Below are 22424 nucleotides of genomic sequence, written 5' to 3' on the forward strand. Positions count from 1 at the left end.
TGAGAACATTTAATCTCTTGGAGCAACAAGATTTCTGGTTTTTCAAGATTTGGCATTTGAATTTTTTGTTTAAACACCTAACATTCCAAGAGATGACTTTGATCATTGATATTTGGAGAAGAGAGGGAATAGTGAGGTAATGGCAGAAACTCTTCCCGAATTAACTGGGAATTTTCCTAAATATTGAAGAAGTTTGTTGTTGTTTTTTCTACCCTTTTTCTTAGGCTCTTTGTCTAAGATGGGATAGTCTTGGGGGGACATTTTGTTTAAGTCCTTGTGAAGAAATATAAGTGGATGGAGAAGGTATGGTACTTGATGCATTTCCTCAATGGAGGAGAATGTCTTGATGGAAAAGATATTCTCTTACAATTATTTGAATTTGATCTTTAGGAATGGGCACAAGATCCTTGGTTTCCCGTTCTTCTGCAATCTATTGTAGATCCATACCTTGGAATTCAAGATCTTATAGATATTCTTACTCCATCGGGGATGGGAGATCTTGATTGGAAGTCTTGTTTGCAAGCACCAATTCATGAGATGGTTGGGATAAATATGATTCTGTGCTGGTCGGATCTCCCTCGGCGGGTTCTTTGAGAGCATGTTCTATTGGTGGTGCTTCCTGCCTCGGTTGATTTTCCTCTTCTGAATATTGGAGAACTATGTACCTATTTGTTCCTTAATTTCCCCACAGAGCAAGGCTCTCTCCTCACCTTCAAGGCAGTTTTCTTCTTCCTAACACTATGGTGAAGCATTCTCCTAGAGAGGGCTAGTTTGTTGATGGATTCCCTCACTCAGCTAGATGAAGTGGTTTGGCTGTGTAGTCTCTAAAGAGGTGGCCATATGAATGATTGTGATGACACCTAAAGGGGATATATTCATAATTTTTTGGCTTCTCCCAAACAATTTCTTCACAAATCAAGTGTATGTTTGCAGGTTGGGGTTTTGTGAGATCCATATACACACATAATCTCAAATATGAAGTATATATACATGTTTTTTTTATATCTGATAGCATAAAAAATATCATTATTTTGTTACCAATGTGAGAAAGGGTTTTTGGATCCCAATATTCTTGAGGCAAGGATTATAATTTGATCCAAATGAGGAGGAATGAGAAATATTCATCTTCTAGGTTAAATCTTGGAAACCGGGGTTTCATTGAAAGGCCCACTAAGTTCATGAAGTAAAGAACCCCTAAATAATATGATCCCAATTTTCAATTTTATTGAAGATCACATCAAAAAATCCTTTAGATCCCATTTTAAATTATTCTTCTCCCTTGATTACCCAAATTTTTTATAGCGAGTTGATAAGGAGTCATTCTGAAGGCCAAGGCCCTATGAGTTCACAAATGATTTTCTGGTCCTTCATATGTTCTACTGTAGATCCCTATTTTTTATGAAGGGTCTCTTGGGTTTATGCGAGGAAAGGGCTTGTTGTTTGCTCTGATTTGGCCACCTAGTATGTGGGTGTACTAGATGGCTACCGCTCGCTTGAACTTGCAATGAGTGAAGCATAAGCAGATTGGGTGGCTATCGAGTTAGCAAATTTATATGGTTGTTGTTGCGATTGGAAATCTACTACTACCATCTTGGAAGATCCCCCCTAGCCCCATGGGGTCACCACTAAGTGCTATGGAACGAGATGTCGATAAAACCCTAGATTCAATCACTAAATATTTTATTAAAATTTCCACATTCTATTTTAGATGTACTGAGTTAATCAATAGGTTTTAGGGGATATTTTTCATCATTATTAAAAATATTGATTAGAAGTAATTTAAAAATTAAATTAACTTAATTTGTTCAAGTGGATGGGAAAATAAATTTGTTAATGATTCTTTGTGAATCTAACCTAGCAAATTATAAAGAAGTAGATAAAAATTAAGAAGAGGCTTCCTTGTTGGCGTTGTTTCAACCTAAGCCACCAAAATATGAAGGAGTTGTGAGGAAGAGTTAGTTAAACTATAGTTGTCATGTTGTTGATGAAAATTATATTCATATAAATATCACATTTTATTACACATATTAATATTAGGGAATGGCTAATGGGGTTTAGAGTAGACAATGGCGGGGTGTTTTGTTAAGACAGTTTGTGGTGAAAAGGTCACTAGCTCGAAATATTGTGGGAAAAAATCCAGCCATGCTAAGGGATGGTGTAGCTCAAGCTGGGTATAATACCTAGGTGATTTTGACATATTAGATGGCCCTCAGTCACGATTACTCAAGCAAAAAGTTAGTTGTGCTAGTGATCACATAACCTACCAAACAAATAGATAATTATTGAATTACATCTCAGCGAATAATTGCATGTCTTCTTGATCTCTCTTTCATTGGTTAGATATTTAAATGTGAAAGGTACTATAATTGCAAGGATGATGAATATTCTGAAAGAAATTTGGTTGTTTATGTTAGTGAAGGACTAATAATATTTGTGATTTTAACCACTTATTAAGGCTCATGAAAGAATGTAATTTATTTCCCTTTGATGTGGAGGGATATGGTGCCCTATGATATGAATGGTGTGGCTGAAAATTGATTTTATTAATATGCTTCTAGATAGTTTGATTTTAAATTATTGATGAACAAATCTAGGATCAAGTTATCAATTGACCCAATGAATGAAGCACGGGTTGAATGTGAACCCTGTAGTTTTATTAGAATGTGAATTAATATTATGATCCATTGCTAGAGATGGTTTTCATGTAAGTTTCCATTTGAAATTACTATAGTCAACATTATGTAGCATTGTCACATCAAGAGATGATTTCAATATTATGTTACAGAGTGGTATTTGAAGGTGGAATTTAATGTTATGTAACACTCTTATGTGAAGAGGTTGAGATCAACATTTATGATATTTCAATGTTAAGATTTTGTATTCAATATCATGTTACAATGTAAAATTATGTTGAATTAAATATCATGTAATATCGTAATATTAAAAAGTTCACTTGTTATAGATGTGTCGTTAGAAAATTGTGACCCGTCTTATTTTTATGGAATCCATACAACTTAGGATGAATTATTTCAACATGCAATCTTATTTTTGAATAACATCCAATTATGTTGTATGAGTTAAAAGATGTTTTCTACTCTATAGGATAGATACTTGGAACTAGTTTTGAAAATATTCCAATATTTAATGTTAGAAGTAGATGGAAGATCTTTAATTCCCAAATACACTATAGTTAATAAAGTTAATTGAAATAACATTGGGAACACTTACAAGTATAAACATTGACCTCTATAGACAGAAAAGAGAAACTACACTACACAATATATTGTAGATATTCTCATAATATAGTTTACTTTGTTTACACAATATGTTGTAGATATTCACATAATATAGACTCCTTTGTTTTCCTTTCTTACCTTCCTACGTATAGATGAAGTAAGATTAGTTCAAATACAAAGTTAACGTTTCCGTATTAGATCTTTTTACTGTTTTTCTCAGATGATGAAGGGCACATTCTAAATAATACAAGGTTATGGTGTTTATATTTCCTATATCCTTTGTGACTTGTCATAGTGCCAGGTATAAACTAATATTTCACAATTTTACATTGCTACCAAGAACATTTTATGTGTTATTGCAAAACTAAAATGATTGAATTTTCAATTACAATTGTTTCAGATATTCTGTGTGTTACTTTTCTTTTTCTTTTCCATGGAGTTAGAGTGTGTTAACTTTACGTCTCAATGTTTTTCTTTTATAACTAAAATTGGAGTTATAGTTTAGTTTTGAACAATATGAGGGTGACCAACTATTAATTTCCCTCTTGAGACTTGCACGTATATTGCAAACACTTCACAAGTATGATTACTATAAAAAAATATATCATATTTAGAATTATTTAGGTATCCTGCTCTTAATAGGATCCATAAAGCTTATGGATTAAATAAAGTATGAGAAAGTGAAAGTAAATTTCTTTAAATTTGGGAAATCATCTCTTATGATTTTAGAGTTTGTTTCCCCTTTTTATGGGAATGGAAAGTGGTGATATTAACTTATTATTATCCATATTTTAATTCATGACAAGAAAGAGAAAAGAGGAAAAAAGTTTTTTTTTGGTTTTAATATAGGAAAAGGTGTTGATAATAATAGGTGATGTAGAACCATGAAAAAAAACTTGAAGGACTTTGAGAAAAGCCATAAATTGAGAAAAAAAGTTATTGATACTAAGGCTCATATTCAATTTCTTTCAAATTTAAATATGAATGCATCAACTATGGTAGCCACATATTTGAAATTTGAATAAATTCATTTTCTAATCATACTAATAAGTGAATCTATTTTATAAAACTTTGATTTATTAATATTATAAAAACACTAAAGTTTTTACTTAAGATTATCAAAATCAAATATAAAATCACCATTTCAACTAAGTAAGACAAGACAAATTAATTGTATTATTTGTATTAATTGTATTATTTGTATTAGTATTTTTTATTTGTAAAAAATCTTTCAATTTGATTACTCTATATCCATAGGTCGGGGTCTTCTATAGCATATAATGGCTCATGGCTATGGGCATGCTACACTATTCTTAACATATTTTAAGATTAGGGATTTAGGAATTACCTTTAGGAACTAGCTTTAAGTGTGCATAGTGAAGGATTGCATGACGTTAGTGGAGACAAAGATGATTTTGTTTTAACACATTTGCGCATATCTTAAATTCTTAGAAATATAGTAATTATATACATATTTTAAAGCATCATTTAAGTGATTTATAATTGTGAGTATTGCATCATGCAATATTTATTTTGGAGTATCATCCACCAAGATTGTTGGTTTCTCTTATTTTTTGTAATCTTATTTGAAATTGACTATATATGAGAAAGTAGATACATATATCTATAAAATTTAGATGTGTGTGTGAATTTTTAACTCACTAATTTTAAAAACTAAATAAATGTCATTATCTAAATACAAATTTTAAATAATTGATATTAATAAATAAATAAAAAATCATTAATTTTTAATCCTTAATATAAGATAATAGGTTAACTAGAAATCTTTTTATAGGACATAAAATAGACGGAAATATGGTGTTCTATTAAGGCACTCCTAATGTGGCCCAAGAAGAGTGCAATCCTCACATGATTTTGATGACTTAGATGCCCTCAGGTCATGGTTACTCAAGTCATGTGTTAGGCATGTCAATGAATCCAGGGCTCACATTACCTACCAAACAAAAAAGGGTAACAATTGTCTTAAATAATTATGTAACCAACCAACTTTTCAAATTTAAACATCGTTTTCCAATCATGACAGTTGTTTATATGAATATATTAAGATTATTAATATATAGATTTAGGTATGTTTATTAATTTAACTATTAATACTTAATAAATGATTAGAAGGGATTTAAATTTTAAAGAATATATAAGAAATATTTTTACTAATGGTAAAGATAAAGAATTGAGATTGATGTTAAATTTAATTATTATCTTTTTAATTTTAAATTTAATTAAAAATGTGATAAAATAAAATTTAGATTTAAAATACAGAAAATTATATTAAGCGCCAAATAAGTCATGGTTTTTTGGCATGTGGTATTGATGAATAATGTTATTGACCGATGATATTATAACAAGGTCTATTTTCAAATTATGAATCTCCATAGTAAATTGGGGTGAATATTTATAGTTAATAATCTTGCTACTTGTTTTGTTTTTTAAATTTTGGAAACCTTTGAGCATCGGGGTTGTGTATCAATAGTGTGATCCTCTTAAGAATTTTACTAATTTAAACTTCACTTACTAAATCATGCATATAACTAGCAACATAGTATATCATCACATGAATATAAAAATATAAGCAGCTAAATCAAAAACCATGATAACAACAATACACAACAAACCCATCAATCATTGCCACAAAAACCATCCACACAAGCGACAAGATATCTGGTGGAAAACCTTTCATGAAGAAGAAAACCATGCTTTCTGTTGTTGCACTTCTTTGATTCTTCTATTAAGCAAAATATGTCTTTTACATAGATGATTGACTCCCATGAGTGAGGAGACTTGACCTCATATACAATCAGTTGACTCTGATCAACCTGGCGACTCGATTCTTCTCATCAACTTAGAAGACTATGTTCTCCATGGATCTATAGACTACCATTCGCTAAAAGCGACCATAATTAATCGATCCTCCCCCAACTCCAATTGGACTATCTAACTACCATTGGATTGAGAAATTATTCATTTCCCTTAAACTTTGTAATCACTACACCATATCCATGAATTCATTGCCCCTCTACTCTATGCATAAATATTTTCATCTATTTTCAAACTAGATCCCAAGACTTTTTTCTTAGCTTGATTTAGCTCTGTAATACAATCTCTAGTAGTAAGGCAATCTCATCAATCAAATAAAATTACTCCAAACATATGTTGTCCACACAAGAAAAATAATGGCCACAATGTATGTATCAAATCTGAATAATATTGTCAATAGCAACTAAAATAAAACTCATATTCAACCATAATATCAAATGCTCACACCAAAATATAATTGTTGCATACTACAATTAGGAACATAAAACACAATGGCTATGTGCCAAATGCACTAACAACACCTGCAAAAACAAAAGTGAGAGTCACCAAAAAATATACTCTAGCAGCATGCAAAACCTATAAAAATAATCTCTGCTACATCAACCTAAAATTTGATCTGAATATTGATGTATTTCTTCAACAATATACTTCATTCACTTCCATTTACACTCACTCACTGAAGGAATTTTTCTCACAAGTAATTCTAAAGCATACTCACACTATGTTGCCTTCTCTTCGTCGCATACACACACCATCAAAGCAACCAACAACACTATTATTCTTTTCACATAAGTAAAAGCCAAAATATTCTGAACATATCTCCAAGTGAATACCAAAGGAAAATACCATGGTTATGCCAATACCAAGGAAACATGTACCATGGTAATATCCAAACCAATACCAAGGGAAAATACCTTGGTTATGTTAATACTAAGGACACATGTACCATGGTAATCTCCAAACCATACCATGGGAAAATACCATGGTTATGTCAATACCAAGGACTCATGTACCATGGTAATATCTAAAACCATACCACGGGAAAATGCCTCAGTTATGTCAATACCAAGGATACCTGTACCATGGTATCCTCCAAACCAATACAACAGGAAAATGCCATGGTTATGTCAATACCAAGGACTCTTGTACCATGGTAATCTCTGAAACAATACCATGGTTATGTCAATACCAAAACTATCTGCACCAAGGTAATATCATGTGCCAACCTCCACACATGTACCAATACCATGGTAATGCTAATACCAAGAATACATGTACCATGGTAATACTTCTACAACATCATCATCAAGCCAACAAAAGGCAACACAGCACAACACCATACTACCATCAAGCTACATCATCAAAGATTGACATGAAGGGTTGACATCAATTCCAACATAACCAACTCAATGCCAATGCAACTAAATGCAACCATACTACAAGGAATGCCATCAACATATCAACTAGAATACATAGGGTTGACATCAATGGCAACATGGGCTAGCTACCATCATGAACCAATGCCAACATCAGCTAGTTGGAACCATGCACACCATAATGCAAAAAATACCCCCCTGCGGCATTGACGAAAACCACACAAACTCTCTAGCCCATCATCCTCCATCACTCCCCCTTTGACATCAATGGAAAAGGGTTAAATCCATATAATAAGGTAGCAAGAATTGAAGCGCAAACACTAGAGAAATACATCTCTACATGGATGAAAAATCATGTATATCAATCAATAATGATACTCTCCATATCAACAATAAGCAACATAATGAACCGGTTATCATCTAGAGGAGAATACCAACCAATAACTTCTAGCAGCAAGTAACAATATATAAACATAAGATAACCACAAGCATCCTCAATGAACATCACGTAATAGCAACTATGAGCAGCATCAAGTATATGCAACAATATGCACATAAGTCACCAACCAACACTCTCCACATAGGAGCATCATCAACCTCTCTACTCATACCATGAGGTCAAAACCAAACAATAAAACCATAGCATGAGGCACATCATGAATTCCTCCAAGCGGACCATAATGCCAATAATGGATGTCTAAAATAAACAAGAGAAAATAAATTCTCTCCCTAAACACATGCCCTCTCCAACATCAACCCATCCTGTAGTGAATCGCTTTCGCTGCAAGCAATGCTTCCTTTTAACAAATAGAAGCACCATATGGACTAAGACTCCACATGACCATGACTCAAGTGACATATACATTGATAGATGCATGGTTGTAGCTGTGACATAAAAACCTCATACGTGAATATTACATGACTTTATGACCCATGACTACAAGACCAAAAGATAGTATAATTCATATACTTAGCTCCATGAGTATATTACATAGATTTTCAATGAATTTCATTGTTTTTATGATCAGCTCCTATGGACCACTGAATCAAAAATATGATACATTATGATTATTGCATCATCATTATCCCATACATATGGCTGCAAAATGACTCCATAAGGCTCCTCCATAACATGCTTAGCACCATGTTGACTCAACATACTATTGACTAGAATCTCAACCGATACATAATGATGAAACAATAAGAAATACATGGTTGTAGTAATAACTATATAACAACTCATACATGCTTGGTCCATGCCTCAAGTTATCTCTATGCATCCTGTACCAAGTATCTTATTACATGCTTGGTTGTACAACTTTTCAACCAACTATCATTAGAGACCAAAAACATATATATGGCTGAAAAATGTACTTCTTTCACTCAAAAAATATATGTGAGGAAACTACAAATAACTGAGTGACAAACAATGAGATAAATGTCAAATAACTCAAGTAAATCCCATAACATGGATAGCTCCCCCTAAGCTCAATATACCTCCAATATGCAGGTTGACATTGTACTCATCATAATTGTTTTTATAATTGTCATACACCTCCTCGCAAGGTTATGAACCTTTCATAAACTCTCTAGTCCTCTATAAGCATAAAAGAAATAATCATGGACTACAGGAGGGGATGTTCTTCACTACTTGAAGAGTTGTTGCTCCTTCTTTCTCCATATAGTCTTTGACTACTTATTTTCTTCCTTCATTGGTTTACTACTAGGTCCTCTTTGTTTTTGTTTCTTTTGTTGATTTTGTTTGGGATAACGGGGTAGCAAACAATCTCTTGCCATATGGCCAAAGTTATGACATGTGTAGCACTCCACATGGCTAAGATATGAAGCAAGAGGATCAAATCTCTTGCTACTCATGTCAGGTCTATACCTTGCATTAAATATTCTCCTCCTCCACTGATTGGACCTGCAGTATATTTCCTTATGTCCAAACAGGTGACATGAGTAACAATAACCATAAAAACCATGATTATACCTATTGGCCAATCTCCTTGGCTACTGAAATTGCGACAAGCTTGACTAATTTGATCTATACATTCTTCTCTGGCAATTAGCAACAACATGCCCAAATTTGTGATAGTTGTAACATTCTACTTTATGCGCAAAAGGAACAAAGGGACTTTGGTTCCTTTCGAATTTTACAAATCTGTCATGATCTTCTCTTGGAGAAAAATATTTTCTAAATGTATGAGCTCCTTCAGATTTTATTCTTTGTTGTTGGTTCTGCTGCTTGATCTACTACTGGTTTTGCTTCCTATTTCCTTGGTTTGTTTTCTTGCTACTCGTATTGTTTGTTGCAAGTTTCTTGGGTTCTTCTTCTTTGTTGTTTTTTCCTCCATACAAACTAGACTAACGATTTTGAAATCAAAGACTAGATTTATCCAATGGTGATCTCTCGATCTCAAGAAAACCATCCAAGGCCACGATGCTCTTCTCCATCTTTCGCTACATTTTCAACGACACCACTTCAGTCTCTAATCTCTCACATTCATTTTTCTTTTCTTGGTATTTCTTCCTTATTCCTACCTCAACTTTTTCTTATTCTTCGAACTTAATCTTTAAATTAAGATTTAAAATTTTAATTTTAAAATTTTTATAATTTAATTTTGTAATTTTTTTTATAATTCAAATATTTTTTGATTTTGATTTTAATTGTTTTGATTTTTTTTTAACCTTTTTTATTTTAATGTTTTTTATACTAATTATATAATTTTTTTTTTTTTAAATGAGGTTTTTATTTTTTATTTTTATTTTAAAAAAGCTTTTTTTTTTAATTATATTTTCCTTTTTATTTCATTTTTTTTATTTCATTTTTCATTTTTATAAGTTAATTTTGGTTTTTTTTGTTTTTTAAATTTTTATTTATATTTGATTTATTTTTGTTCATGGATTGAATCGTCCTCTTGCCACTCTTAGAGGGTTGCGCCTCAGGTTGACCAAGGAATTTGTTTTTTCTAAGTTTTTCATTTTATTTTATTATTATTATATTTTATTTTTGAAACTTTTTTTTCCTTATTTTTTTATTTTTATTTTTACATGGTATGGTTAATTTTTTTTATTTTATAGTTTTTCTTGTCATTTCTATATATTTCTTATTTTTGTCATGTTTCTTTATGTTTTATTAATATATTTATTATATTTGATATTTTTGTCATGTTTTTTTTATGTTTTATTAATATATTTCTTATATTTCATATTTTTGTCATGTTTTTTTATGTTTTATTACGTGTTATTATTTTTTAATTGTTTTTTGTGTTTTTTTTATTGTTTTTATTTTTTCAATTTTGAATTTTGGTTTTCTTAAGTATCTAGCAACTCGATCCCATTATGAGCAATTTGACAGTTGATTTTAAAATTTTCGTTATAATGAATCACCTATGCACCCACAATGTGTTAATTTCATGATTAGTCTTTAATTGTTCATTACAATGAGTTGAATTCACTTACACTGTGTGTCAATTTGATAGTTGATTTTTAGTTTTTCTTTGCAATGTATCAAGTTGTTTTAGGCTAAGATTTCAAAATTGTTATACATTTCACATTCATAAAAAAATACTCTTGGTATAATAACTCTTTCATTCAGGTGTTCATTTTAAAAGTTTTTTAGTCATAAAATTTTTCCATAACCTTGAAATATTTTGAAAACTTAAAATTGTTTTGTAGTCATAATTTTTTGTTATAATTCCATGGTTGAAAAATTGTCAAGATTTTAATGTTTTTCTAATTCGTGATATTTTATCATTAATGCTATGGTTGAAAACAGTTATAAGTATTTTTTCTTAGCAACATGTCTAAAAATTGTTGAAATTTTAAAGTTTTTCAAATAAGTGATATTTTAAATTTAATGTCATGCTTAAAAATGGGTGGAATTTTAAGGCTTTTCAAAGACACGATATTTTATCTTTAATGTCATGCTTGAAAATCTTTGGAAGTTTAAAGTTTTTCAAAATCATGATATTTTATTTTTAATGTCATTATTAAAAAATGTTGAAGATATACTCTGAATAAAATACATTATTCTCACATCAACACTTTTTGATTTCAAGGTGTTTTTGCACCAAACAAAATGGTTGTTATTGTTTTTTACTATTATTTATAAAAAAGATTGAAAGTTTACTTCGAAAAACAATTGGTGATGTGGAATCAACACTTTATTGTCGAGTTGCTTTTTTCATATTTTTGTGAGGTTTTTGGGTTCAAGTACCCGTTTTGAGGTAATAGTTCTCATTTGATCGGTAACTATGTTCAAACTCAAAAGCTAGGGAATAATTTTTTAATAGTTCTTCGAATACTAAGCATTTAACTCTTTACACCACTGAGCCTACACCCTGCTCAAACCCTTGATTTGAATATGCGTATGAACTTCCTCACACAGCTTGGATCTCTGTGTTTCACAACTCCATGTTTACACAATCTTTCACACAACGCTTGTGAACAATGACAAGATAGGTGGTTGATCTTCTTTGAGATGCCTCTTTCTCACAGGGCTCAATGCACAGCAAATCAAGAATAACACTCAATGTTGACACCCCAGAACCCAAATCTCTAGATCTGAGGTCACATGCTCCTAGGCTCACCCTTATGCCATCCTCTGGACAACAGTAGACCACACACAACTCCACAGGCTCTTGCAGTGAGTCTCACCACACAAAACAGCCTCTCAAAAGCTCAAGTGAGCTCTGATACCATATTAAAATTTGAAAACTTACAAAGTAAACTTGTTTATTTCAGTACCTATCACCATTATTTATACATCCATGAGCCGAAGCATCAACTGTTATCTCAAGCGACTCCTACCAACTATTAATTACCTGGCCGACTAATACTGCACTCTCCGTCATATAAACAGGTTTGCGGTCACAACAGTCACGGACGGGGTCATGATTAATACTCTAACAATTTCTATGTAATTTCTACATATTAGTTTCTTTATATTCACTGCTTGGACGAGACACAACGAACAAAAATAGTGACATTTCAATTTTAGATATCAGGCGACGTACATATTCACGGAATATGATACTTCTGTTATTGGTACCCATGTAGTTATCTTCACCATCACCAAAGCAAAACAAATCGACTTCCACTTTTGGGACAGCAGCAGACGTAAATAATATATCGAATATATCAATCGTTATCTGACTTACCTGGCCGTGCGAATCAAGATAACATTACGGTCAATAAGTCGGAAATTAAAATGATTTTACGTTTTTACATGAGTGTAACAATGGAGTATGTTATAACACTGTTAAGCGAAGGTTACAGTTGAGCACTCCAAGTCTGTCGTCAATCGATAGAACAATTTCATGAAACGTAGATGCCATTCGTGTATTTGCACAGTGTATGAACAGAGAACTGACCTTAGAGTGGAGCATAAGCAAATAAATCTTTTCCCAATTTACGTAGATGCCATTCGTACATTTGCACAGCTTATGAAGAGAGAAATGACCTTAAAGTGGAACATAAGCAAATAAATCCTTTACCAATTTACGTAGATGCCATTAGTACATTTGAACAACGTATGAACAGAGTAGTGACCTTAGAGTGGAACATAAGCAAATAAATCTTTTAACCATTTCAGATTTGTTGTAAAAAAAGCGTGGACGTGTTGAACATCCCAAAAATAGAATGAAAGGAAGGCAAAAACAGGAAATGATTAATGACCTTTTGGAAAACGACAAGGGAATATACTTACTCTATTTACCTAAATGTTTGAAAACGGGAGGCAATTTAGGTTAGTTTTCCTAGTTTATATATATTATATAATGAATATAACACAAAATATTAATCTGCTAATATTAATTTTAATTAAACGATAATTAATTTTATTAATTTTTAATGATATAGTACAAAATAATTAAAAATTTGATTTTAAGAAAAGAGGATTTAAAATTTTTATTTTTTTATTAAAAGTATTGTGTATTTTTTTATATTTAATAATAAAAAAATATTGTGCATACGTTCTATATGTAATAATAATAAATTATCGTTATTGTTTATGTAAAATTATTATTAATTTAATTGTATTTTATAAATTAACATTTATCATTATTTGTGTTATGAAATAAATTTAAGTTATTTAGTTGACTTCTAACTTTTTTGTCATAGTTTTTTTTTTTAATTATGTGATAAGGCTAATATTATTATACTCTAAAATTAAAAATTATATCCATTAAACAAAATGTAAATGAAGGTAAATTAGTTTAGATCCATCTTAACTCCAAATCTATGAAATATTTAGAGGGATCAAATTTTTCAACACGTAACCCTATTTTTTTTCGTTTAAATATCTAATTTGACTTTGTTAAAACATTTATATAACATAACATTACAACATCTCTTCCAGACCAGACTAAGGAACACGCAAATACAAATGAAATAAAAAAAAATATTAAAAATGTAAAATAACAAAATAAAATTAATTAAGATAAAGTGAATTATATGAATAAAATAATCATGATTGTAACAAAAAAAAATACAATAATATATATATATATATATATATATATATATATATATATATATATATATAGATATAATTGAAAAATATTATATAATGATTATGACTAAAACAAACTATATAATGTAATTATGGTAAATTTATTCTTAAATATGGTTAAGAATTGAATATTTTTAAATATAAACAATTTTTCCCGAATATTTATAATTTAAAAAACTATAATCTATAATATAATAAATAATAGATTTATTCTTAAATTTAGTTAAGGATTAAATATTTTTAAATATAAACACTTTTTCTCCAATATTTATAATTGGAAAAACTATAATTAATAATATAAAAAAAATAAAAAAAATTCTTTTAATAAAATATCCACTCACATCGCCGGCAAAGGTTTGGTCTCGTGGCTTGTGGACGATCTGTTAAGTCGTCGTGCCACTGCTAACCGAGAGTCGTGGGCAGTTCCTCCTAGAAGTTATAGTGGCAGCCGGTGGGATTCGACTGCTATAGTGACAGCCTCTGAAATCGACTCCGTCTAACGCAAATAAGATATCAGTATCGTTGCCGATTTTGCTAATCGGCCAAAAAAATATCCACTCACAACCTCCAATATTATATTTCTCGTTTCAACTTTCTATTTCATCCCACACTTGACCATCCAAAGTGTTTTCCTTATCTAATATTAAATACCATTGGAACTTTTTCAATCATTTAATGCATGCAGCCAAACTTAAATTATATTAATTAAGCAATTTGTATGTTACTGGTGATGCGTAAGTCTACTGTAATCATTTACATTGTAAGGGTCTAATAAGACACAGGATAATTCGAACGTTCGACGCATTTTTCTGTACAAAAGGATTGTAACTTTACATGTTTGAAAATTCTCTCGGCATTTCATATGCAAAACTTAATGTTGAAAGATTCTCGTTATCTCGTCAAAACAGGATGGACAGCCCTCACTTTTAAATCCCAACGCAATTACATAAACCCCTCAACTTCATATACATGATATTACTTTTAAAAACAAACTTCAGCTACAGCATATTACTTTTAGAAACCCCAAAAACAGCGAATACAAGGCGACCTAAAAGAAACGTTTTCAACAAAAACAAAAAGTTATAAATCATAAAAGATTTTTCTAGACTGAACGAGAGAGTTTTCAAATGCCTTGGAATGGAGAATGGTAGTGTTTACTTTTAAAACCAGACCACCGCTTTTCGCTAGATATATCGCTATCCTCTGCGTTATTTGAATGTTCCTTTAAATATATAGTATTAATATATGTATTCATTTACACATATATAGTATTAATATCTGTATTCCTTTGTGTAAATGATTGAAAGAGATAGAGTTAAGAACAATAGATGTGTTCTGTATCTCCCGAAAGTACTCCAAGGAAAAAGGTTGGTAGAGTTTTGTTTCACATCTATTTATCATAAACTTTAAAAGAAAAACACTAAATGTTCGTAATTGGAACACATTTTTATTTAACAAAAATAAATTTAATATCATATAATTTCTAAAATTATATTTAGGAAAATGTTTAAAATTATATCATAAAATTTCATTTGATATCATATAATTTCTAAAATTATATTTAGGAAAATGTTTAAAATTATATCATAAATTTTCTAAAATTATTTGTTTTTAAGTTAGCTCATAATCTTAGAAAATCAAAATCATTTTTTTGTATTAGTTCAGAAATTTAGAAAATGAAGATCATTAAGAAAACAACACCCCATTACCTATATAAAAGTAATCATTTCATGCAACTACATTAAAAAGACCATATTTTATTCTTATTCACAATATCCCATGCTCTATCCCAATTCACAATGACCATATACGTTGTTTTACCTACGTCAAATGAAGAAACATTTTAATATGCTAAGACCCTTGGATGCACATTATAGAGATACAGCACATTACAAAAAAGGGTTTGCATGTCTTTAGTAGCACTAGCATTTCTCACAAGCATATACCCATGCTAGAATCTCAAAGAAAGCTTTGTATGCTTTCACCAAACAATTATTACACTATAATTCTATCGAACACATCACAAGCATATACCCATGCTAGAATCACAAAGAAAGCTTTGTATGCTTTCACCAAACAATCATCACACTATATTTATATCGAACACATTAAGACAAAACGCAAATTCACTCTCTTCCCAGAAAGAACATTTGATTAGAAGATGATTGTTAGTATCATCATAACTCTTAAATAAAAGAAATTTATTTGGTTTAACTTTATTTCTTTTCTATATATGATCACATATAAAGTTTTTACTATTCAGTAGAAACAACATAAAAACTTATTTGATAGATGAATTAATTTAAATATTTTTATGTAGCATCACATAATTCTTTGAGATTCTTCATAAAAAGCTATTTAAACATTATAGTAGAGTCATCCAAGGGATTCTTTGACAAAGTAATCTTATCAACTAGCTCCATATATCTCACATGATATTTGAGTTTTTCCACAAATCCACCCTGAAATTTTTGTTTGATCCTCCCCTCTAAGTTCAAATCTTACCACTCAAAGTTATTATTTCCCCAATATGGTAGTCAATTAAGATAAAAAAATATGTTTTATCATGGAAACTTTCTATTTTACAAAGGTTAAATCATATTTCATAAAACCCTAAAATATTTGGCACTTCATCCACCAATTGAACATTCACCCAATTCCCCATCTTCTACAATAAACCACCTCCCATTTAAGAGACTCCCACAACCATTGATTTTAATATAATTCAAACCTTGTGTATATCATCCTTTATATATATATATATATATATATATATATATATATATATATAGCATTTGGATATAGAGACTTACTTTTAGAGAAACTTCTTTACCTCATGGAGATAATCTTTGTAATAATATTATAAACACTATTATAGAGAGAAATATGCTTGAATTATTCAAATGTATAAGGCTTATTACTGTCTACTGTGAGAGAAATAAATGTAGAATTAAAGTTGGCTAACACTATCCCATGGAAAGTTGTTTTCTCATAGTTTTCATAAGACCCCCTTCAATGAGTTTCAAGAAGAACAAACATAATTATATTTACTAACCATTAGATCCTACTCTCTTTCTCCTTTAAGACAATGAAAAACTATTTGAACTTATACATTACAATATTTTTAATTAGAATTACAATATGAGGTTCATATATAAAACTTGAAAAAGAAAAAGTCATTAACTATCTCTTCTTCTTTGTAAACATTCCCAAAGTGATGTATACCAACTCTTAATAAATCCTCAATGTTTTTCACCTCCACACCATATTATCCTATTATTTTCCAAACGGAATTTAGATCTAAAAGTTTTCTTCCTCTTTAAATTTCCATTTCAGTAACGCTTAGGTTTTTAGCCCGATGTTAATTTCTTTAGGCTAAAAAGCTACTTATTATGGCTATTTAAAGGGGATGAAAACTTTTGCATGTATAGAATGGATCCAGGCACTTATATGATATAATACCAAACCATATACTTGGATGAACATCCGATCCTTTTGTTGTGGTGGAGGAGCTAGCACCATTGTCTACCTTCTTTGCACCCTTTCTCAAATGCTTCCTCCTAAATTAAGTACTTTTGGTCAAAACTCTAATACTAAAACCCTAAATCAAGTTTACTTTACCTCCAATAACCTTGGTACTAAAGTGAATCCACTTGATAGAATTTTAAATGCATAAATGCCCTCATCTACCTTCTTTACACACTTTTTCAAACATTTCCTCCTAAAATGAATACCTTTTATCAAAACTCTATAAATAAAATAATTAAAAACCCTAAATTAATTTAATTTTACTTCCAAAATCCTTGCTACCTACCTAAATTCACCTTGCAAAAACCATTAGACCTACATTAATTTATGTTCCACTTACATAAAAATTACATACACACAGTGGATATAAAAATTTGAATGAAAAGACACAAAACCTATTCTTGGGTTATCATCCAATCTAAAAATTTAAATGAAAGGACACCAAACCCTATTCTTGGGTTATCATCCAATCTCTTTCCAACGGAGGTACGACCCTGGTCAAACTTCCAACTGCACTCATGTGCAACTACCAATATCGAAGAGGCTTGATCAATGCCTATCCTCAACCTTCGATGGCTATATCTAGATTCATCTTGTTCCTAGAAATTGAGTTCCCTACAAAAAAAAAAATCGATCTAAACCTCCTTTTATGTACTCTAGCGCCTCATAGCCACGCAGTAAGGTTTTATTTTTTGAAATCACTTCTTTGTTTTGAAGATACAATGATGTATCGTAAGGATTACTTCTTGGGAATCATATACCTAGCCAGATATGAAAAGGGATAAAAACTTCATCAAAGGATAATCCTTACAAACGTATTTGCAAGTAAAAGATTCAGCTTTATTATTAATTTGTTTAAAGTGGATTTTTCCATTAATTATAGTTTTTTGAAATATTTTACATTTGATGAATAATAGTAGAATTTAGTCCTAGTTCCTAGTTCTTGTACAACCTATTTCCCAAATCTACAAAACTGGTTTTTTTTTTAACCGTTGAAAAAGGTTAAAAAGGTTAAAAAAGAAAAGCTAATTCCAAAATCTACACCATCTTCAATTTTTTCTAAAAGACTTCCCAATATTTCGCTGTACAAACAAAGTAGAAAACTGGCCAACTTACTTAATGAAACGAGGCAAATCATAAGGATGAGCTACGGCGTGGAATCTCGCTAATCTGTGACTTCTACCGTCTAGATTTCTATCTAACTGTTTAGTGCGAACTAATCCTTTTTATTACAGTGATGCACGTATCTTGTACCTTACGGATTACGTACATTACCTTAATAAAAACGGACTACGATATCGAATCTGAGAAGTGACCTTTTAGATTATAGAGAACAACACGTAATGAAAATCAATGTTGAAATCCATTGCGAGTTTGGTTGCAGTGTCAACGATCAAAGCTGAATTGATCCTCGAATTGAACAATACTATAAGAAACAATCACAGCCTTAGTGCGAGAATAATCTGCCGATTTGATGTGTGAGCCACACAGTAATGCTATAAGAGCACTCCTTGAAGAGTTCATTCCCACCGAGCGAAGGCGAGCCGTTCTGAAGTGTGCAAATTTATATTCGAGTTATTTGGCTGGAATTTATTTTAGTACTTCCTAGGGTCCATCGGTCTGAAAGTTCTTGACCCAGCGTCCACATGACGAGTTTTGTAAGGAGCAACGTTCGAGTCTACTGCGACGAAGAACGGAAGGCTCCAAACTCGAAAAAATGGTCCATCCTTGCTGCACTGACTTTAATTATGCTGCTCCTTGACATCGTTGGTGTGTCAATGGGAACTCCTGTTACTTCCAGTGAAGTCCCGGACGACTCCCAAGGTAGGAAAGTAAAGTCTGTCTGTAGCCAGACAAGATTTTCCCACCGATGTGTGTCGTCTTTGGCATCATATCGTGGCTTCGAGACAGCATCACCCGATATTTTGATAAGTTTAGCCTTGACGGAGAGCATGGAACAGGCACAACATGCTTACGAATTGTCCATGAGTCTAGACAGTGATATGATGAATGAAAGAGAACGGGCGGCATGGCAAGATTGTGTTGAGCTTTTCCAAGATATGTTGGACAATCTCAACATTTGTTTAAGCAACAATTCAGTCAAGAAAGACATCCCAAATTTGCTGAGCGCGGCTTTGACGAACCAGGAAACCTGCTTGAATGGTTTTCGTGACTTCAATTTAACAGACAGCAGTAATATAAAAGCTCTGATGTCCAGAGCTGTTAATGTGTCAGAATTAACGAGCAATTTGCTTTGCATGTACAAGCTTTCCAGCTTCAAAAATCGCCGTCTGTTGAGTTCAGAAAGAGAGGAGTTGGACTCTCACTACAGTCTGATCGAGAGAGATGGTTTTCCAGGATGGTTATCAGCCGACGACCGAAGGCACTTACAATCCTCCAGACAAGCGCACGTCGTTGTTGCCAAAGATGGTTCTGGCAATTACCTGACGATCACCGAAGCTGTAAACGCCGCGCCTTCCGAGTCCAAGAGGAGACATATCATCTACGTCAAAGCCGGAGTTTACAAGGAGAACGTGGACATATTGAAGACCAAAACCAATTTGATGTTAATTGGCGATGGCAAGGACCGAACCATCCTCACGGGAAGCAAGAATGTTTTAGATGGTTCAACTACGTTCAAGTCTGCCACTTTGGGTAAGAATTTAAAATTGGCTTTTCTCTTATACTTATACATTGCTCTGGATATTGTTCTATTGGATTAATATTAAATTGTATAATTGTTTTGTTTTTTAGATATATCATTACAAAAGATTTTTAATCTATTTTATTGTACAAATTAAATGTTTTTGGCATAAAGTGAGAAAAATCATGATATTGAAATAAAACTTAAGTGAAAATATAACTCATTATATTGCACTAAAATTTATGTGCTGACAATAAATATCTATAGTTGAATATTGTTATATATATTAAAATTATATATATATATAATAGAGAAATTATATATATATATATATATATATATATATATATATATAAAATTATAATATAATTAATATATGATTTTGCCCGTTTGTTTTGTTTGTTAGGTGTGAAATGACAAACTGCCTGTGTGCAATAGTTGTTTCTGAATGAGGTTCTAATGTATAACTTATCAAATGTATTTTGCCTTTATGCGATAGTTGTTTCTGAATCAGGATCTAATGTATAACTTGTCAAATGTATTAACGGTTCTTGTTTTTCCCATATTAAACGACAAATTGTCTTTTGTGCGATAGCTGTTTCTGGAAGAGGGTTCATTGCGAGAGACATGACGTTCGAGAACACCGCTGGACCTCAAAAGCACCAGGCCGTAGCACTTCGAGTAGGCGCAGACTTCTCGGTGGTATATCGTTGCAGCATCAAAGGATACCAGGACACTTTATATGTTTACTCCCTTCGCCAATTTTACATAGAAGTAGATATCTATGGAACGGTTGATTTTATCTTTGGCAACGCAGCCGTGGTAATCCAAAATAGCAATATCTTGGTTAGAAGGCCTATGAGACAACAAAAGAACACAATTACAGCTCAAGGAAGAACTGATCCCAATCAAAACACCGGAATTTCCATTCATAATTGCAGGGTAAGCCCAGCTCCCGATCTGCAAGCTGTTAAAAAGTCCACCCAAACGTACCTCGGAAGACCGTGGAAGCAATACTCTCGCACAGTGTTCATGCAATCCATTCTGGACGATTTGATCGATCCCGCCGGTTGGTCCGAATGGCAAGGAAGCTTTGCGCTTCAAACATTGTACTATGGCGAGTATATGAACAGAGGCGTCGGTGCAATAACATCAAGACGTGTCCGTTGGCATGGATTTCATGTGATCAAAAGTGCCACTGAAGCGGCTAGATTCACAGTTGGCCAATTCATTTTTGGTAATTTGTGGATTCCTGCTGCAGGAATTCCCTTTACCCTTGGACTGATATGATGAATATCACAAAACCAGATATCTGATATTCATTTAAATGCTATCATTAACCGACCCTTCCTATGTCCAATGTTCCAGTCTGTATCCTATAGGACGTGCAAAAGTAGTAAAGAAAATAGTGTAGTACACATAACTTTCTATGCCATTTCATGTGTTACTTTCTCCACAATGATGCCAAGGATTCCATTATAACAATAATTAAATGTCAGTTACAATCTATTCGCTTCATTTTTATTTCTATTAATTTAAATTTAATTGAATGATGGGTTAAGGATGTCGTGTGATTCATTTTTTTATTATTATATTAATTATCTTTATAAAATATGAAATGGAGCAATTATGTATCTAATTAAATCATTTGCTTGCCATTTCAAACAAGGAGCCACTGTTGTGGCGCTAGTCCCTGCCGGTTAACAGAACAGTTTGGTCAGTTATTATTATGAGATTTAATTTGTGTTATCATGAGAGCTGGTTTCCATTACTAGTGTGTTGTAGGCATGCTTACTTGTATTAAGATTTAATGAATTGGATGGCCAATTGTTGTATCAACGTTTTGACTTTATGCGAAGAGTGAAATATAATGAACTTTGCCTTTGTTAAGTAAGAATTGTCATAAATGTCATTGAACTGATAAATGATTGTAATGTTGAGTTTGTATTTCTTAAAATAAAAGTAGTTTTAGATATAATTTTCCAATGTTTCATGATTTAAAAAACGCTTAGATTAATAATTAAAATAAAATAAAATTTAACAGTGAATCATAGAAAACTTGAGGGAAAAAAACTATAAAAGGTAATAATAATACATTATAATGTATGAAGAATTAGAGAGTGTTAAAGTAAGTTATGTATTTTAATAAGCACCAGGTATAAAATATATTTAAATGTATAATAATGAATTATAATGTACGAAGAATTGGAAAGTGTTAAAGTGAGTTATGTATTGTAATAACCATGGTGCACAAAACATATTAAAATAATAGGAAGGTGTTAAAGTAA

At 31.5% G+C, this 22424-nt stretch overlaps 1 protein-coding gene across 1 annotated transcript; it reads left to right on the forward strand.

The window, feature by feature from the left end:
• Window positions 1-19035: 19035 nt before the first annotated feature.
• Window positions 19036-21519, forward strand: LOC149224066 (pectinesterase-like). Its single transcript, XM_089383479.1, has 2 exons — window positions 19036-20147; window positions 20732-21519. Exons 1-2 carry the CDS (start codon window positions 19139-19141, stop codon window positions 21424-21426), a joined length of 1704 nt encoding a protein of 567 aa, XP_089239605.1. The 5' UTR covers window positions 19036-19138; the 3' UTR covers window positions 21427-21519.
• Window positions 21520-22424: the final 905 nt, after the last annotated feature.

Source organism: Pinus tabuliformis, chromosome Q (assembly GCF_031772625.1).
Source record: "Pinus tabuliformis cultivar Carrire ecotype Pingquan chromosome Q, CPIR1, whole genome shotgun sequence".
NCBI lineage: Eukaryota > Viridiplantae > Streptophyta > Pinopsida > Pinales > Pinaceae > Pinus > Pinus tabuliformis.

Coding starts and splice junctions, on each gene's coding strand:
- LOC149224066 (XM_089383479.1), top strand. CDS start 19,139: ATGACGAGTTTTGTAAGGAGCAACGTTCGAGTCTACTGCGACGAAGAA. Junction 20,148..20,731: donor GTTCAAGTCTGCCACTTTGG/GTAAGAATTTAA, acceptor TTTGTGCGATAG/CTGTTTCTGGAAGAGGGTTC.